Source organism: Saccopteryx bilineata, chromosome 2 (genome assembly GCF_036850765.1).
Source record: "Saccopteryx bilineata isolate mSacBil1 chromosome 2, mSacBil1_pri_phased_curated, whole genome shotgun sequence".
NCBI classification, from domain to species: Eukaryota; Metazoa; Chordata; class Mammalia; order Chiroptera; family Emballonuridae; genus Saccopteryx; species Saccopteryx bilineata.
This window is the reverse complement of record NC_089491.1, coordinates 223651157-223668312: the sequence shown is the minus strand read 5'-3', so window position 1 is coordinate 223668312 and position 17156 is coordinate 223651157. Positions and strand designations below refer to the sequence as shown.

Below are 17156 nucleotides of genomic sequence, written 5' to 3'. Positions count from 1 at the left end.
AAAAACACACAATGGAGAAATGAAAGCCTCTTCAATAAATGGTGCTGGGAAAACTGGAAAACCACATGCAAAAGAATGAAACTCAACTACAGTTTGACCCCTTGTAATAAAATTAATTCAAAATGGATCAAAAACCTAAAACAATAGATTACATAGAAGAAAACATAGGTACTAAACTCATGGACCTTGGTTACAAAGAGCACTTTATGAATTTGACTCCAAAGGCAAGGGAAGTGAAGGCAAAGATAAATGAATGTGACTACATCAGACTAAGAAGCTTTTGCACAGCAAAAGAAACTGACAACAAAATAAACAGAAAGCCAACTAAATGGGAGATGATATTTTCAAACAACAGCACAGATAAGGGCCTAATATCCAATATACCCAAAGAACTCATAAAACTCAACAACAAACAAACAATCCAATAAAAAAATGAGAAGAGGACATGAACAGACACTTCTCCCAGGAAGAAATACAAATGGCCAACAGATATATTAAAAGATGCTCATCTTTATTAGCTATTAGAGAACTGTAAATCAAAACTACAATGAGATACCACCTCACCCCTGTTAGATTAGCTATTATCAACAAGACAGGTAATAGCAAGTGTTGGAGAGGCTGTGGAGAAAAAGGAACCCTCATCCACTGTTGGTGGGAATGTAAAGTAGTACAATCATTATGAAAGAAAGTATGATGGTTCCTCAAAAAATTAAAAATAGAACTACCATATGACCCAGCAATCCCTCTACTGGAATATACCTCCATAACTCAAAAACACTGGTACGTAAAGACACATGCAGCCCCATGTTCATTACAGCATTGTTCACAGTGGCCAAGACATGGAAACAACCAAAAAGCCCTTCAATAGATGATTATATAAAGAAGATGTGGTATATATATCCTATGGAATACTACTCAGCCATAATAAATGATGACATCGGATCATTTACAACAACATGGATGGACCTTGAAAACATTATACGGAGTGAAATAAGTAAATCAGAAAAAACTAAGAACTATATGGTTCCATACATAGGTGGGACATAAAAATGAGACTCAAGGACATGGACAAGAGTGTGGTGGTTACCAGTGGTGGGGAGGAGGAGGGAGGGGTGGGTGGAAAGGAGGGGCACAAAGAAAACCAGCTAGAAGGTGACAGAAGACTATATGACTTTGGGTGATGGGTATGCAACATAATCAAATGTCAAAATAACCTGGAGATGTTTTCTCTGAACCTATGTACCCTGATTGATTAATGCCACCCCATTAAAATTAAAAGAAAACACACAGCCTGAAAAATCAGACAAATGCAGGATTTAAAAAACATATTCATAAGGCAGCAAACCAGGAAATTTCAAAATGCTGTGGAACTTATTAATCATGTAAAACTGTGTTACAAAAACCTGCTAAATCTAATAAAATGCTGAAACAATATGAGAAAGTTACAGGACTGTTCACATCAACAACACATTGTGTTCCTTTTCTCAAAGAATTTCCACCAGAATCACACTTTTTATGTTTGATCCATTTATAACTAAAGCATTGAAATATAAAATTTAACATTATTAAGCTGTCACAATTAAACAGCCGAAATGGCTTATCTATGAATATCTATATGGAAGGTAAAGTTGCCTTGTTATTGAAAGGTCGAAATGAAGACAGAAATAAAGTATAAATGCATTTGAAAACTTTTTTTTTCCAGCAGAAAATGAAGCTAACATGAAAGGTAACACCATTTATAAATCTGATTGTGCTGCTAAACAAAATAAGAGTGAACGCCTTCTTCCACCAGCAGGACTGCAGTCCCAAGGGTTAGCACTTGTTCCAACTGAGGGATGTGGACTTTGTTGTGATTTAATAGAACTGTCCATCATTCGCTTTAAATCCATCATTTATTGTAAAGAGCAAAATTTAACAATACGTACAATATTCAAAATTCTGTAATCTTGTTAGCATAAGGTGAGCACTTTGATAATTAGCTAGAAGATATACTATAGCAACCAAAAGTCATTCATTAAAAAGCTGCCAATTTTCTGTGGAAAACTGGGGTCAAGTGGGGACAGTTTTAATGCTCTATTACAGGAAAAGAAATGTGAAAGCATTACGTAAGGCGCATGCTGGATTTCTGCTGTGTTATTACAGTGTGACCTTTCTTCTTTATTGAAAAGGTATGCCTCGCAGTGTGCTCAAGGATTGAGGAAGTGGGCAGAGTGGAGAAAGAATAGCCTAGTGTCACCAAGGGAGTCCACTTTGAAGGTGGCAGCAAATGTTGTTTCTTCTTGTGTTTCAGTCTTAAAACTTTGTTAGTCTGCAGTGAGAGAGCACATGGCTCAGAGTCAGAAGAAGCTGGGTTCTGAGGCTGTCTCTGAAACTTACAGACTGCCCTTGAGTGAGCAAGTAGCTACCTCTCTCTGCACCCTTAATCATATCATATATGAAATGGGAAGAATGATCCATTCCCATATTATATGGATTGTTGCTCCCATCAAAGGAAACAAGATTCATAAATGTGAGTGTTAATGGCCACGACAAGGACCTGGGGAAACTGGTCAGTGATCACACTTTGAAGGTCCCCCAGCAGGAAAAAGACACAAAGACTAGATAGGAGAAATAATAAACAAATTAAAGGGGGAGTACATGCATTAAAAAATCAGAATAGACGTTACAGGTGCAGGAAATAGTTACCATGATCGGAGATCCAGAAGAAGGAATGAAGAGCATAGAAGAGAATAGATATTTAGAGATATAGTGAAAGAAAAAAAATTTTAAATAAAAGGTCTGAATATATATAGTGTATAGGCACACCACATCTGTGGGTAAATTGAGCCCAGAAAAAGAACATCGAAGCACAGCCTATAGATTTACTAGATTGCATAGTCAAAATGATTAAGTCCCTGGTAATGGGAACTCAGGCAGCCTCTTCTCCCTCCTGGGAAATAATGTGAGCCTCCAACCTCCTACCAGCTAAACTGACTTTGTGTGCAAAAAAGAAGCAGACAAGCAAGCAAGCTTCTGTGAACAAAGAACTTGGGATAGTCCTCAATGGAAAGGCTGGCTGAAGGACTGGGGCGTGAGCCCAGGGACCGTCTGACAGAGAACCAAGGTGAAACAAAGGCTGGGCAGGTGGTGGCAGACTAGAATGTGGAAGGTACAAGCTCTGACAATGGAGAAAGCATTTATAAAAAAAAATATTAAGACAGTTAGAAAATGTATCATTGTTTATATTGGAAATTGATGGTTGTGTCTTTAGAGAGAGAGGCCCAGACTACTGACCCTGATCCCAGACTAATTTGCTGTCCTAAGGTGTCTTCCTGTCAGTAAGTGGCACCCCCTCTTCTCAACTACAGGGGTACCATCTTTGATTCTGCCCTTTCTCTCATACTCACAACAGTCCATCAGCCAGATTCCTTCCTTCATGGCTATCCCCCTGCTCCAAGCCACATGACAGCACAGGTGTCCTGACATGTCCCTAGCTGCAATTACTGCTCTCCAAAGTCTCCACACAGAAGGGCCAGTGGGATCTTTTCAAACACTAGGAAGATCACACACTTCTCTTGAACTACTCCAACAGTGTGCTCGGTCCTGGCTTCAGCATGAGAAGGGGAGGAAGGAGAGAGCACCACCACCATGGCTCAGATCCCCATTCACGTCGCCATGGTCAAACCACATCCAAACAATGATTGAAAGGACTGACGAGGGTTCTGAACCCCTGGGACCTCCAGCATCTCCTTTCACTCACTCTGCCCCAGAGTCAGTGTCTTCCATGGTGCTTCTGGAACGTTTCAGGTATAAAGACACTTCCGGCCCTGGCTTTGGCACTGGCTTGTGCCTTGATCTTCAGTACTCCCCCCGCAGGTGTGCCTACCACTCATCTCTCATCTCTTTTAAGCCTTTGTTCAAATATTACCTTCTCCTTGGGCCTTCCTTGACAACCCCATCTAAAAAGACAACCCCACTTTAAAAGCAGACAACTCCTCATTTCTCCCCCACCTGCAGAAACCCAGGCACACCCTGACTCTTGTCTTTGGACATTCCCATGACCAAAGCCTCCCTGGAGGTCAGATGTAGCCTTTTCTGTGGGTGGCAAGTGAGCAAAAGATACCCAAGCAGGCCATGGGCCTGTGCATGAGCAGCCCTCTCTGGGCCTCAGCAGCTAACTAGGCCGTAGCTTTGGCCCTCAAGACAGTGACTGCAACCTGTTCCCCCCACCATCTGTGACATAGATGTGCTTAGCTGTGGATTTCTGGGAGCGTAGGTGAGGCCCATCATGGTATTATGCCGATATTTTTTTAAATCTTTTTTTTTCCAGACAAGAGGCCTCATTTGTTCATGTAAAAAAAAAAAAAAAAAAAAAGAAACAAAAAACCAGGAGATAGAATTGAATGTCTTAGAATTCGTGTATCCAGACCCAAGGTCAAAAGGGTAACAACATTATTTTTCAGCAAGGAGCGTTTCATTTCTGCAATCACTGTCCTTAAACCACTGCAATTTTCTCAGAAATGCTGCAGCTCTGGGATGAATTGCTCTGTCTGTCAGATGAATAACCCTAGTCTCTTTTGTCTGCATCATTTTTGTCCCATGTAAGGGAGCTGCACCTTCACTCTTGGAAACACATTCCATAAACAAGGCTACCTTTAAGAAATACCTTTATTACTTGCATAATTCAAAAAATAATATACAATATCCCTATATTTTATTGGGAACTATTAAAAAGTAAGCATACTACTGGGTATTTTCTGGGTTGTAAGAAACAGGCAATGTGGTAAACTGTGAGGGAATGTGTAAATTAAGATTCTGGCCACTGGTCAATGTTTCTGGAAAGCCACAGAGGTTGCCTACTCTTTGAGCCAGCAATTCTATGTATAGAAATTTATCCCCAGGGAGAAAATGGACACATATACAAATAGCAATGAGATAGAAGTCATTGTGACATATTTATAACAGTGAAAAACTGGAAAAAAAACAAACACATGATATCCAACAATAGCGCTGGACACACCTAATCGCCATGTGTCCATCCTCTGCTCTTACTCAGTGATATAACACATGTGGTAGTCCTGAGGGCAGTGAGCTCAGCTACAACACAGCTTGCAGATCCCTTGTGGCCCAGGGTGACTTAGCCAGGACTTGAGCAGAATTGACTAATGACACACTCTGGAAAGACCCTACAAGAGAGGTGACTCAGGTGGGAGTGGCAGCCATCACCCTTTGTTCTTTTTTTTAAAAATTTTTTTTAAGATTTTATTTATTCATTATAGAGAGGAGAGAGAGAGAGAGAGAGAGAGAGAGAGAGAGAGAGAGAGAGAGAAGGGGGAGGAGCAGGAAGCATCAACTCCCATATGTGCCTTGACCAGGCAAGCCCCGGGTTTTGAACCGGCAACCTCAGTGTTTCCAGGTTGACGCTTTATCCACTGTGCCACCACAGGTCAGGCGCCCTTTGTTCTTTTTCTGATGGTAGAAGAGGCTTGGTAAGAGCAAAACAGACAGATATGAGCAGTTTGGGTCCCAGATAACTTATAGGAGCAAACAAATTAGTCCTGAATTATCTATATCCAGACTTATGTGGCTTTAAGTCACTGAATCTGATTCTAGCAAAGGCAAAAGTATATAGTTAGATGTACTTATTGATGATTAATATAAACTACACAGATATTAAAGTAATATCAAGCACCCATGTGTATTGACATGGAAAGACATTTATAGCATGTTGTTAACTAAAGAAAGGATATTATAAGTCAGAAACATTTTTATATATATCAGTTTACATTGATCATATATATCATATATTTATATATCATTTATATCTATATCTGTATCTATAATCTATCTATATGATAAAAATATATTTGCCTGGGGACAGTTCTAAAAAGCTGAGCAAAAATGTTTGTGATACTTATCTTTGAAGGATGTTATTCGGGGGGGAACTTAACTTTTTAAAATTTAGTTTGTTATAATTTCTAATTTTTTTCTTTGATGATTTTATACTGCATATGAAATCTAAACATAATAAAGCTACTGTCTCTTCATTTGCACATAAGTATAATAAAATGTATGTAATATCCATGACAGACAAAGCACTCTTTAATCTATTAAAAATGCTCCTGCATCTCAGGTTTTATCCCTGGTCAGGGCACACAGAAGAAACACCCATCTGCTTCTCTACCCTTCCCCCTCTTCTTCCTCTCTGTCTCTCTCTTCCCCTCTCACAGTCAAGGCTCCATTGGAGCAAAGTTGGCCCCAGGCACTGAGCACAGGTCCATGGCCTCCACCTCAGGTGTTAGAATGGGTCTGCTTGCAAGGGAGCAATGCCTTAGATGAGCAGAGCATCACCTCCTGGTGGGCAGGCCAGGTGGATCCCAGTTGGGCACATGCGGGAGTCTGTCTGACTGCCTCCCTGCTTCTAACTTTGAAAAAATACAAAAAAAAATGCTCCTGCAAATAAATAAGACACTGAAACATGTGCAAGGAACATGAATAAGAAATTTTCCAAGGGGAATCAGAAGTGGGCAGTTAACATAGGACAAAAATTTTTAACAACATTTGTGATCTCAATATGCAAATTAAAACCAGTTCCCACACCACATTGTGAAGATTGAGAATAAAAAGATCTTATCTAAGAGGCAAGAATGCAGGGACACACACAGCTTCATAGTGCTGGTAGGTGTATAAACTACTCTGATATTTTCCAAAGGGTCCTGGACCCATACAGACCAAAATCCTTAATGTGCTCATGCTATTTTCCTGCTAGGAACTGAGCAGGAAAGCAATCACATAAGTGCACATTGCATTAACATACATAAATATTCATTGCTGTGGTGTTTATAGCAGTGAGAAAGTGGACTTAACCTAAGGGAGAGGCAGGGAACATCCACATAGAAAACCTTAGAAATAATCTTAAAGAAGAAAAGTGTCATGAAAAACGTACATAATATCACACATGCAACATGGGGCTTCCAAGATGACCTGAAAGAAGTAGTTGCCTGGGCAGACACTCTGAATAACAGGCTTTTATTTGGGAATAACGTGCTTTTCACATGGACAATGTGTGGCACAGTTCAAAGATACCCCTTGCAATCCAGTGAGGTCTGGCCCTTCTCCTTTTCCCTGAAGGGAAATAAACTAGAGGGAATTGTGGTAAGGGTGCCACTTGTTTTTTTTCTAGTTTTGTTATTTTCATAATAAGAAAATGCACCATAATATTTTAAAAATCAATGTCCAGAATACATACAAAGATTAAATAAACATAAATACACTTATAACAATTAAACATATATAGTAAGTCTCAGATTGTTAAAAGATTAAATTTATTATTTGTTTATCCCATTGGTATATGTTGCCCCTCAACTGTTTGATAAAAAAAAATTACTAAATGAGAAAAGAGAAAGAACTTCTGATATGTTATAAGCACAGCTAAAGAACCTTTCATGGTGATAATTCAAGATGGATGTAAATTATTTTTACAGTGTCTACAATGGTTTCCCATTTGTTGACACCGCACATGATTATTCATGTCATGTTTACAGTGTTACCTTAAAAGAGAAATACTGCTTTGCCTTTGAAAAGAAAGCATGATTAGGGATGAAAGCTCACCATAGATATTGGATGTGCATGTTTTTGTATGTAATTTGTATATTCTAAGGTAACCAGGTAAATAAAAGAATCAACAGTTTTATTTTTCACTTTCTATGACCACTTACTCTCAAATGTACAAATACGTACTGAGGAAGTAATTCTCTGAAAAGAAAAACTCTGACAATTTCTACTTGTACTTCCATCTATAAGGTTTGCAGTGGCCTTCAAGTAGGTCATGGTTATCCAGTATCAGTAGACAATGCAGAAATGTCCCAGGTGCTAAAATAACTGACATGAGTAACCTGCCTCCCCATTCATGATCTTTCCCAGGGCATGTTATACAAGAACAGACACCTTTATGGTCTGAATAAAAACACTTAGGCTGAATATTAGTGGTAAATGTGAGAGAAAGACCGACTTAGTGAAGCTGGAAACATACCTACTTACAGGGAACATCTCTGGAAAGACTAGAAATTCTCATCTAATTCTTTGGAATGTATGTATATTTGGCAGATAACAAGCAAACAAGTAACTTCATACCTTTAGAGAATTTCCACACTATTGTGGGTACAGGATAACCCTCAGCTGAGCAATTGAGGATGACAGCTTTGCCATAAATCCCATCCTGGTCTCGTGGCTGAACCACAAACTTGGGAGGAACTGAAAAGAGAGACATATCACCAGTAATTCAGACAAGACCACAACTTACTAAAGGCACACTTTTAAGAAATCCAAGAATTTAACAAACATTAAAATACAAAGAATGTTTTACATGTATGGGAAATTAAAAATCAACACAGTTTGAGACAAATTAAGGAAGCTACTTCATTGTAGGCAACTTTTCTTATTTATATCAGTGAGTTCAGGAGACAGAAATTACTTTGCTCTTGGGAAAACGAGACCCTGGAGTGTGGGAGTGGGACTGAACCAAGGGAACATGACATTCTGTTTTTGATTGTGCTTTGGAATATCTTCAGGAATCTACTCCATGGAAATTAGAATCAGAAGCACAATTTAAAGAACAGAAAATACATTTTCTTGTCAAATAGTAATTATCAAGATTAAGCATTCTTCTTGGTGTGTACTGCTCAAACCACTTGATACCTATTTTTCCTAAAATAGGAGATGAAGGGAGAACATCAAGGCATTCCCTAAAGGGAATAAAGAATACAGCATGCTACTGAACTCTCCAAAGTCTGATGAAGATACACAGACCATTATTCCTGATGTCAGCACCCTTCTGGGCCAAAGGTGGTGTGGAGGTCAGTTGAAATAAGGTATCATGATACCTTTATAGTGTAGCTATTTAAAAAAGCAAATTAAGTAGCTGCTTATTTGGTGAGTTTTGTGTGGTGCTGAAAAAGCTCCACCCCTATGTGAAACATAAACATCCAATTCAAAGAAAACATGCCTGCCAAGAGAAAGCAAATGCTCTGAGTTAAGGTATTGTGATTTTAAGAGTATTCATCTTCTCTTAAAGAGAAAATACAAATTCTTCCAGGAAAGGTAGCATCTGAAGATGTTAAAATCTTGGAATCTTTTCCAGAAGATCAATGATTAATTATGAGATGGGCTTTCAATGAGGTGGGATTATGTGAGAAGAAACACATTATGCCTTAGCAAATATGGATGATCTTCCTCTCCTTTTCATAATTCTTTGGGAAACTAACCTTGTCTGCCTTGCCATTTTTATAATTTTTCATTCTGAAACAAAAATGTGGACTTATGTGTCCATGTAGATCGAGAGGAGTTCCAGCCACCACATGAAATGGACTGGGAGCCAACATTAGCGAGGGGTTTGGAAGCACATTTAAATTGTATGAGCCATGGTAAAGATCATTTTGGTTATAAACCAGCCACAGAAGAGAGGGCAATATTAAGACATAAGAAGCAGCTATTGTCGGAACCCACCACCGTGTTTCTGGAAGAGACGACGCAGTGAAGGCTAGGAGTATGGAGCAAGCCAAGGGCTAAACACCTGGGTGGGGTCTCCAATTCTGCTACTTTCAAGTTGGACAATCTTGTGCAAGTTATCAAATGTCTAACTCTAATTTTCTTACATATAACTGGAGGATAATTATATCACTCGTCTTATAGGATTGGTGTGGGGATCAAATGAATTAAGATTATAAATGTTCTCAGAACAGTGCCTGGAAGATATTAAATGCTATAGGGGTGCTGGTTAATTTAGGAAATGCTGTTACGTCCAGCTTTAACATAACAAACACAGTTTCTTTCTTTTTTTTTTTTTTTTTTTTTTGTCAAAGTGAGAGGCAAGTAAGCAAAGCGAGACTCCTCCTGCATGTGCCTTGACTAGAATCTACCCAGCAACCCCCATCTGGGGATGATGTTCTTTTGCCTATTTGGGGATGCTGCTCTATTGCTTGGCAACAGAGCTATTTTAGCAACTGAGGTGAGGCCATGGAGCCATCTTCAGTGCCCAGGGCCAACTTGCTCATTTGAGCTATGGCTGCAGGAGAGAAAGAGGAGTGGGAAGGTGTGGAGAAGCAGATGGTTGCTTCTCCTGTGTGCCCTGACTGGGAATTGAACCTGGGACTTCTGTATGCTGGGCCAATGCTCTACCTTTAAGCCAACCGGCCAGGGCCAACAAACACAGTTTCCAACTTGCTAATTAAATAAGTTACACAGTCAATGGATCTCTTCAATATTGCTTAACTAGTAAGCAGTTCGTTTAGGCGGTATCTTGAGAAAAGTATATTCAAAAATGTAAATATATTTAAAACAAGGTGATCAGGGATTACCACCTCATGCTGATAAAATTATTTCTAAGAAAAAAATCTAAGAAAATTTATAGAGCAAAGTTTTCTAGTAAAAATAATTCATCAACCTCAAGGATAAATTACAAAGTTTCTGACATCATGGCAGATTCATCCTGCCCAGGTGGAAAGCAAACATGCAGACATCTACATTCTACGCTCTGTTTGGCTCAAATTCAGCTAAGAGCAAAAAACCTCTTGTCAAATGAGCAGGTAACTAATCTCTTGTACTTCCTTTGGAAGAATGCCTAATTATAATTGATCCATGACCACTCCCCTTAATTTGGTTCTAATCCAAATGGATGCCACTTAAAAACTGATCAAAGAGATTTGCATGGGAAATAATCATTGACATATTTTAAGTGTAAGGTAATTACAGATGGAAATGGCCCATAAAATTGAGAATTATCTTTCATATCCCTCTCTTTCATCTCTTTGCATTAGGGACTAATGATTCTTGGAAAATATATCACATATCCTCAAATTCTGTGTATCTTCACTGCCATGGCCCAGTCATGATGACAGGGTAAACAGGGTGCATGGTGAAGTGTCACCTAAGCTGGCCTATCTGCTTTCAGCACCCCAGGCTGGACAGTTCCACACACTTTTCTAAGGTACTGTACCAAGACCATGAGTCTTTCTGCTGTCTCAGGCTCTTCTCTGAAGTCATAAATGCTTACTCACCTTTACTGATGTCACCAGGAAACATGGGAGACAATTGTACATCATTGAAGGACAGGAGATGGGATAAGTGCCCTGCCTCTCCATCCTGCAATCCTGTAGGATAATTCTAGGGCATGTTTTATGCTTGTGCTTCTCATACGTTAGAGGGTATCAGAATCACCCAAAGAGTTGATTAAAATACAAATTGCTGAGCCCAATCCCCAGAATTCTGACTCAGTAGATCTGAGCTGGGATCCAAGATTCTGTCTTTCTAATAAGCTCCCAGGTCCCAGGCCGAAGCTGCTGGTCCAGAATCCACAGTTGGAGAACCACTGTTCTTTGTGATTCCTTGGAGGATCCCCACCCACTACAAATGAGCCCCAGTTGCCCACAGTGACAACTAGCTTATTAAAACTTCTATTGACTTTCCTTCCTTTCTGACTTCATTTTTCCCCATTCTGTCACTGTTGGATCCAGGAACTACATCTCACATAGGCAACTGGCAGTCAATGCTGCACCTAACACTCTGCTTTCAGAAGAACTCAACTGAGACAAAGCTGTTAATGGCACTTAGTATCTGGGTTTCTGCAACAGCCTCCAAATTGGTCTACCTGCCACCTACTGCCCCACTTGAACCCATTCTCCACACAATGGCTTGAATCATCCTCCTAAGACCCAAATTGAATGACTGTGACTTCCCTCTTTAAAAGCATCAGTCTATTCCCATTGTTCCTAGATAAAATCCAGACTCATACAATATTTTGCAGGCTCTTTATGACATGGGTCCTTTCTCTCCAGCTTAATTTCTTTTCTTTTTTGTTTTTTTTATTTTTTGACAGAGGCAGAGAGAGAGTCAGAGAGAGGGACAGATAGGAACAGACAGACAGAAAGGGAGAGAGATGAGAAGCATCAATTCTTTGTTGCGGCACTATAATTTTTCATCAATTGCTTTCTCATATGTGCCTCAACCAGGGGCCTAGAGAAAACTGAGTGACCTCTGGCTCAAGCCAGTAACCTTGGGCTCAAACTGGTGAGCCTTGCTCAAACCAGATGAGCCCATGCTCAAGCTGGCTACCTCGGGGTTTTGAACCTGGGTCCTCCGTGTCCTAGTCCAATGCTCTATCCACTGTGCCACTGCCTGGTCAGGCTCCAGCTTCATTTCTTGATGTTCTCCTCTTCTAGTCTTGGCTCCAGCCATTCTAAAGTCCTTTCTATTCTCTAGTTCCCAGGATCACTCTTGCCACTGTTTTTCACACATGTTTTTGCATTTCTTCAGTTATTATTATTATTATTATTATTATTTACATCTCAGATCAAAGCCCACTTAGTCTAGGGCACCTTTTATGATGCTGTGGAGGAGATAAAGTGTTTCTACATAACCCTGAACTGTCCTGGCACAGCCTTTATCCCACTGGTTTTGTATGGCCAGTTTAATTGTCCATCTCCTACATCAGGCTGCACACTCTGGGAGAGGAACCATTACTTCCTCATAAACCATTATATCCCCAGTATGGAGCACACTGCTAGGACATAGAAAGCAGTTTGCCAATATTTATTGAATGGACAAATGAATAAGTTGATGTTATTATTCTAGTTATAAATATTCTAGTTATTCTAGTTATAAAACTTTAATTTCTCTGTATTGTATTAATGTATAATTCCCCAAAGTCGCTGGTTTCCTCTTTTTTAAAATAATATTTTGTTTATCTTTTATTTTGTAACAATTTTTTGGTAGGTTATAGTAAGCATATTTGCTGTTATAGTCAGCTTTCTAATAAAGAGATGTTTCCAGTGGAGATGAGGGTAATTAAAAAGAAGAAAAGGAGAAATTCAGCCAAATAATTATGTCCCCAAGAGGCAATGCATGTCATTTTGGGGCATACATTTATCTGAAGCATATAGATAGGTGATAAATAGAGAGAGAGAGACATAGAGACAAAGAAATATTTATTTATTTATTTATTTATTTATTTATTTATTTATTTATTTATTTTATTTATTTATATTTTTCTGAAGTGAGAAGCAAGAGGCAGCGAGACAGACTCTGGTATGCGCCTGACTGGGGATACACCCGGCACGCCCACTAGGGGGTGATGCTCTGCCTATCTGGGGCGTTGCTTGCAACCAGAGTCATTTCTGCACCTAAGACAGAGGCCATGGAGCCATCCTCAGTGCCCCAGGCCAACTTTGCTCCAATAGAGTCTTGGCTGCAGGAGGGAAAGAGAGAGATAGAGAGGAAGGAGAAGGGGAAGAGTAGAGAAGCAGATGGGCGCCTCTCCTGTGTGCCCTGGCTGAGAATTGAACCAGGGACTTCCACCTGTTCGGCCGACGTTCTACCACTGAGCCAACCAGCCAGGGTGAGATATTCTTAAATATACAAATCCTGTCATGGGATGCACATATTCTGATAGTATTTGAAATCTCAGAGGGATTGCTTTGAGGACATATTTTTGCTTGTATTGCTTAAAATGAGGTTTGGTTTTGTTTTATAAAAATACAGTGACTTTTGGCTTCATTTTTTTAATAAAGGGGAAATAGTATGTTTACAACAGGACAGGTATTTTCAATCTTATGTGTAGTCCAATGTTTTATGTTTGAAATCCATAGCCTCTAAGTAGCTATATATTTCCAAAGAATGAATATAGGGTTCCCTAGCCGGCAACATGAATAAGGATTCCATTTTTTTAAGGCAAAACAACTGAAAGCTATTTGATGGTGGCAGCTGGGGGGAAGGAGAGTATAAAGAAATATTGCCATTGTCTACTGGATGGTGTTTAGTCAAGATAGTGATTCGTGAAAGTTAAGGTAAGATTTAATTAATGACACTAAAAAGAACAATTCTATGATTTCCATAATACCCAGAATAGATGACCTGGCCTCAGCCATCAAACCTTTTCCATCCTCTCTTATTGCACAGTGAACACTTTGGTCTCCTGCTATCTGTGGAACACACAAAACTCACTCCTGACTTGGGTCTTTGTACTTGTTGGTCTGTCTGCCTGGGACATGCTTCCTGCAGAGAGCTCTGTAACTTAACCTCTCACGTTAGTCAAATCTCTGCTCAAACTCTTCAGAACAGATTACCCTGTCCATCTTCTAATTCTATCCTTTCACCAAGCTTTATTTCTCATAGGACATGTAGCTAGGTACCTGACATTCTTTATTTCTTATCTCTCACTTCCACTGGAATATGAGTTTTATGGGATAGGATGTGGTCTCTCTGTTTTGATTACCACTCTAGTCCAGCATTCAGGATATCTATTATAAAATTGATGTTAATATATAGTTGTTGGAAGAATAAATAAATGGATGAAGTAAAATAAAAGCATAAATATGGTATCAAAAACTGAATCAATAAACATAACAATAAGATAGACTTGTATTGTCTTATTTTATCTTATTATTTTAAATTTTTTATTGAATTTATTGGGGTGACATTGGTTAATAAAATTAAATGGGTTTCTTATGTACAATTCTATACTTCATCATCTGTATATTGTATACTTGCATAATTTTAATTTTCTTGCCAAATAAAGGCCTTTTAGATAGTGTATTTGTTTTTCTGCATGTTAAACTCGTCATTAAAATGAAGAAACAATAGATACATCATAGGATATAAGGAAGTATGAGAAAAAGCGCAGATAAAAAATTACTGTGTTGGCAGCTTTCCCCTTAGTGATGTAGAGCCAACAGTAGGAACAAAAGGGCAAGTGGTTGTGTCATTAAATCCAGTACTTATCCCCCAAATGACTTCATTAATGCCAAGGTCACACAAATGAGCATGACATTAGGGAGATGGTTGGTTCATTCCAACGTAAGCCACAGGGTACACACGTAGAGCTAAGATTTGTTTTTTCCTTTTCCTTTCCATTTACCTGATAATAGTTCATTTATTTTAAATTAAGTCTTTATAAATCTTCCCAATAATCCAGGCTATAAAAAGTGTGCTAAACTTTAAAATGACCCAAGGTCATACAACTGTGACATAAGAAATAATGAGAAATTAGGAGTTGGGTCCCCCAGTTCCATTTCTATCATTCCCATTGATCCTATACCTCAGTGTAAATGTCACAGTTACAGACTCCATCTCATGCAATGGGTCCCCCATGCTGTAGCTTCTACAAAGCTATACTGTGCTTTTACCTTTTTGGCTGTATTCCCAAGACCATGACTCTAATTAATTGCCTGATACTTGGATTACACTGTGGCCTCTTTTATGTGATGTGTCCTCAATCATGTTCCGAAGTCACAGCTGATAGGTGTTGAAATCATGACAAAGGGTAAAAGGAAGAAGAAAGGAGGGATGCAGGAAAAAGGCCTAGAAGTCGGGTGTAAAGGCCAGGAAGCCTTTCCTTGGATCTTCTGTCTACAGAGCAACAGCCTGTTAACTGCTCACCAGAGGGCCCTCTTCCCTGAATACAATTAGTGCAAGAAAATTTGTAGTTTCCCCACTCACTTCCTATAGCCAGCACGCACTGGTTCAAGGGAACAAGCAGATGGGCAAACCCCGACCATGGCACATCCTCTGTGTTCTACTTGGTGCTGTTTATTACTCACTGACCTTAGAAAATATGACTGAACACCTCTGTTCTACCTTTATTAATTCTTTAAATGGAGGATGATTGGAGGGTCCTGCTACCAGCTAGGTGGTAGAGCCATACATACTTTTTATATTTAAAGTGTGATGGCATGTACTTGAATCTTGCTTTGCTACTGAGATTGACAATCTTTTCTTTACAATTGCTATACTTGTCCATTTATACTTAATGCAGGTAGTATACTTGTGTTTAAGTGTGCCATCTACTTGTTTCTCATTTTTTCCATCTTTTATTTTATCACCCTTTCCCTCTTTTCCTAACTTTTTAATGTTTAATTGAATATATTTTAATGTTCTCTTTCACCTGTTCTGTTCAGTAGCAATATCTACCTATTTGTTTCATTTTTGGAAATTGCTCAATAGTTAAAAATGTACATATTTAACCAGCAACATCTACATTCAGAGATATACCACTTCATTCATAATATAGAATTTTATAACAGTAAAATTCCATTTTCTTTCTTCCTGTCCTTTTTGGTATTGTTGTTGAATATTTTGTATGTTATAAATCACACAGTAAAGTGTTATTGTTTAAACATGCAAATATTTATAAAGGAAATAAAAATAATAAAATGTCTTTTATATTTAGTCACACATTTGTCATATTCAGAGATTGTTATTCCTCTTGTAGGTCAGTTTTCACAACTGGATTTGTTTTCTTTTTGTTTCAATAACATTCTTTAATATTTATTGTTGTAAAATTTTGCCGGTGTTCAATTCTATCAGCCTTTGCTTTTCTAAAATGTCTTTATTTATCCTTGATTTTTTTTTATATATAAATTTTCATTAATGGTAATGGGATGACATTAATAAATCAGGGTACATATATTCAAAGAAAACATGTCTAGGTTATTTTGTCATTAAATTATGTTGCGTACCCCTCGCCCAAAGTCAGATTGTCCTCCGCCACCCTCTATCTAGTTCTCTGTGCCCCTCCCCCTCCCCCTAACTCTCTCCCTCCTTCCCTCCCATGTCCTCCCTCCCCCCACCCCTGGTAACCACCACACTCTTGTCCATGTCTCTTAGTCTCATTTTTATGTTCCACCAATGTATGGAATCATGTAGTTCTTGTTTTTTTCTGATTTACTTATTTCACTCCTTATAATGTTATCAAGATCCCACCATTTTGCTGTAAATGATCTGATGTCATCATTTCTTATGGCTGAGTAGTATTCCATAATGTATATGTGCCACATCTTCTTTATCCAATCTTCTATTGAAGGGCTTTTTGGTTGTTTCCATGTCTTGGCCACTGTGAACAGTGCTGCAATCAACATGGGGCTACATGTGTCTTCACGTAGCAATGTTTCTGAGGTTTTGGGGTATATACCCAGTAGAGGGATTGCTGGGTCATAAGGTAGTTCTATTTTCAGTTTTTTGAGGAACCACCATACTTTCCTCCATAATGGTTGTACTACTTTACAGTCCCACCAACAGTGAATGAGGGTTCTTTTTCTCCACAGCCTCTCCAACATTTGCTATTACCCGTCTTGTTGATAATAGCTAATCTAACAGGGGTGAGGTGGTATCTCATTGTAGTTTTGATT

The 17156-nt window shown here is 38.8% G+C and overlaps 1 protein-coding gene across 1 annotated transcript in view; it reads right to left on the bottom strand.

Moving 5' to 3' along the window:
• DSCAM (DS cell adhesion molecule) overlaps positions 1-17156 on the bottom strand; it is a 691848-nt gene that overhangs the window by 192776 nt on the left and 481916 nt on the right. The window contains exon 10 of the mRNA XM_066259344.1: positions 8113-8232. Coding sequence (XP_066115441.1) covers positions 8113-8232 — 120 coding nt within the window. The remainder of the gene's footprint in view (positions 1-8112; positions 8233-17156) is intronic.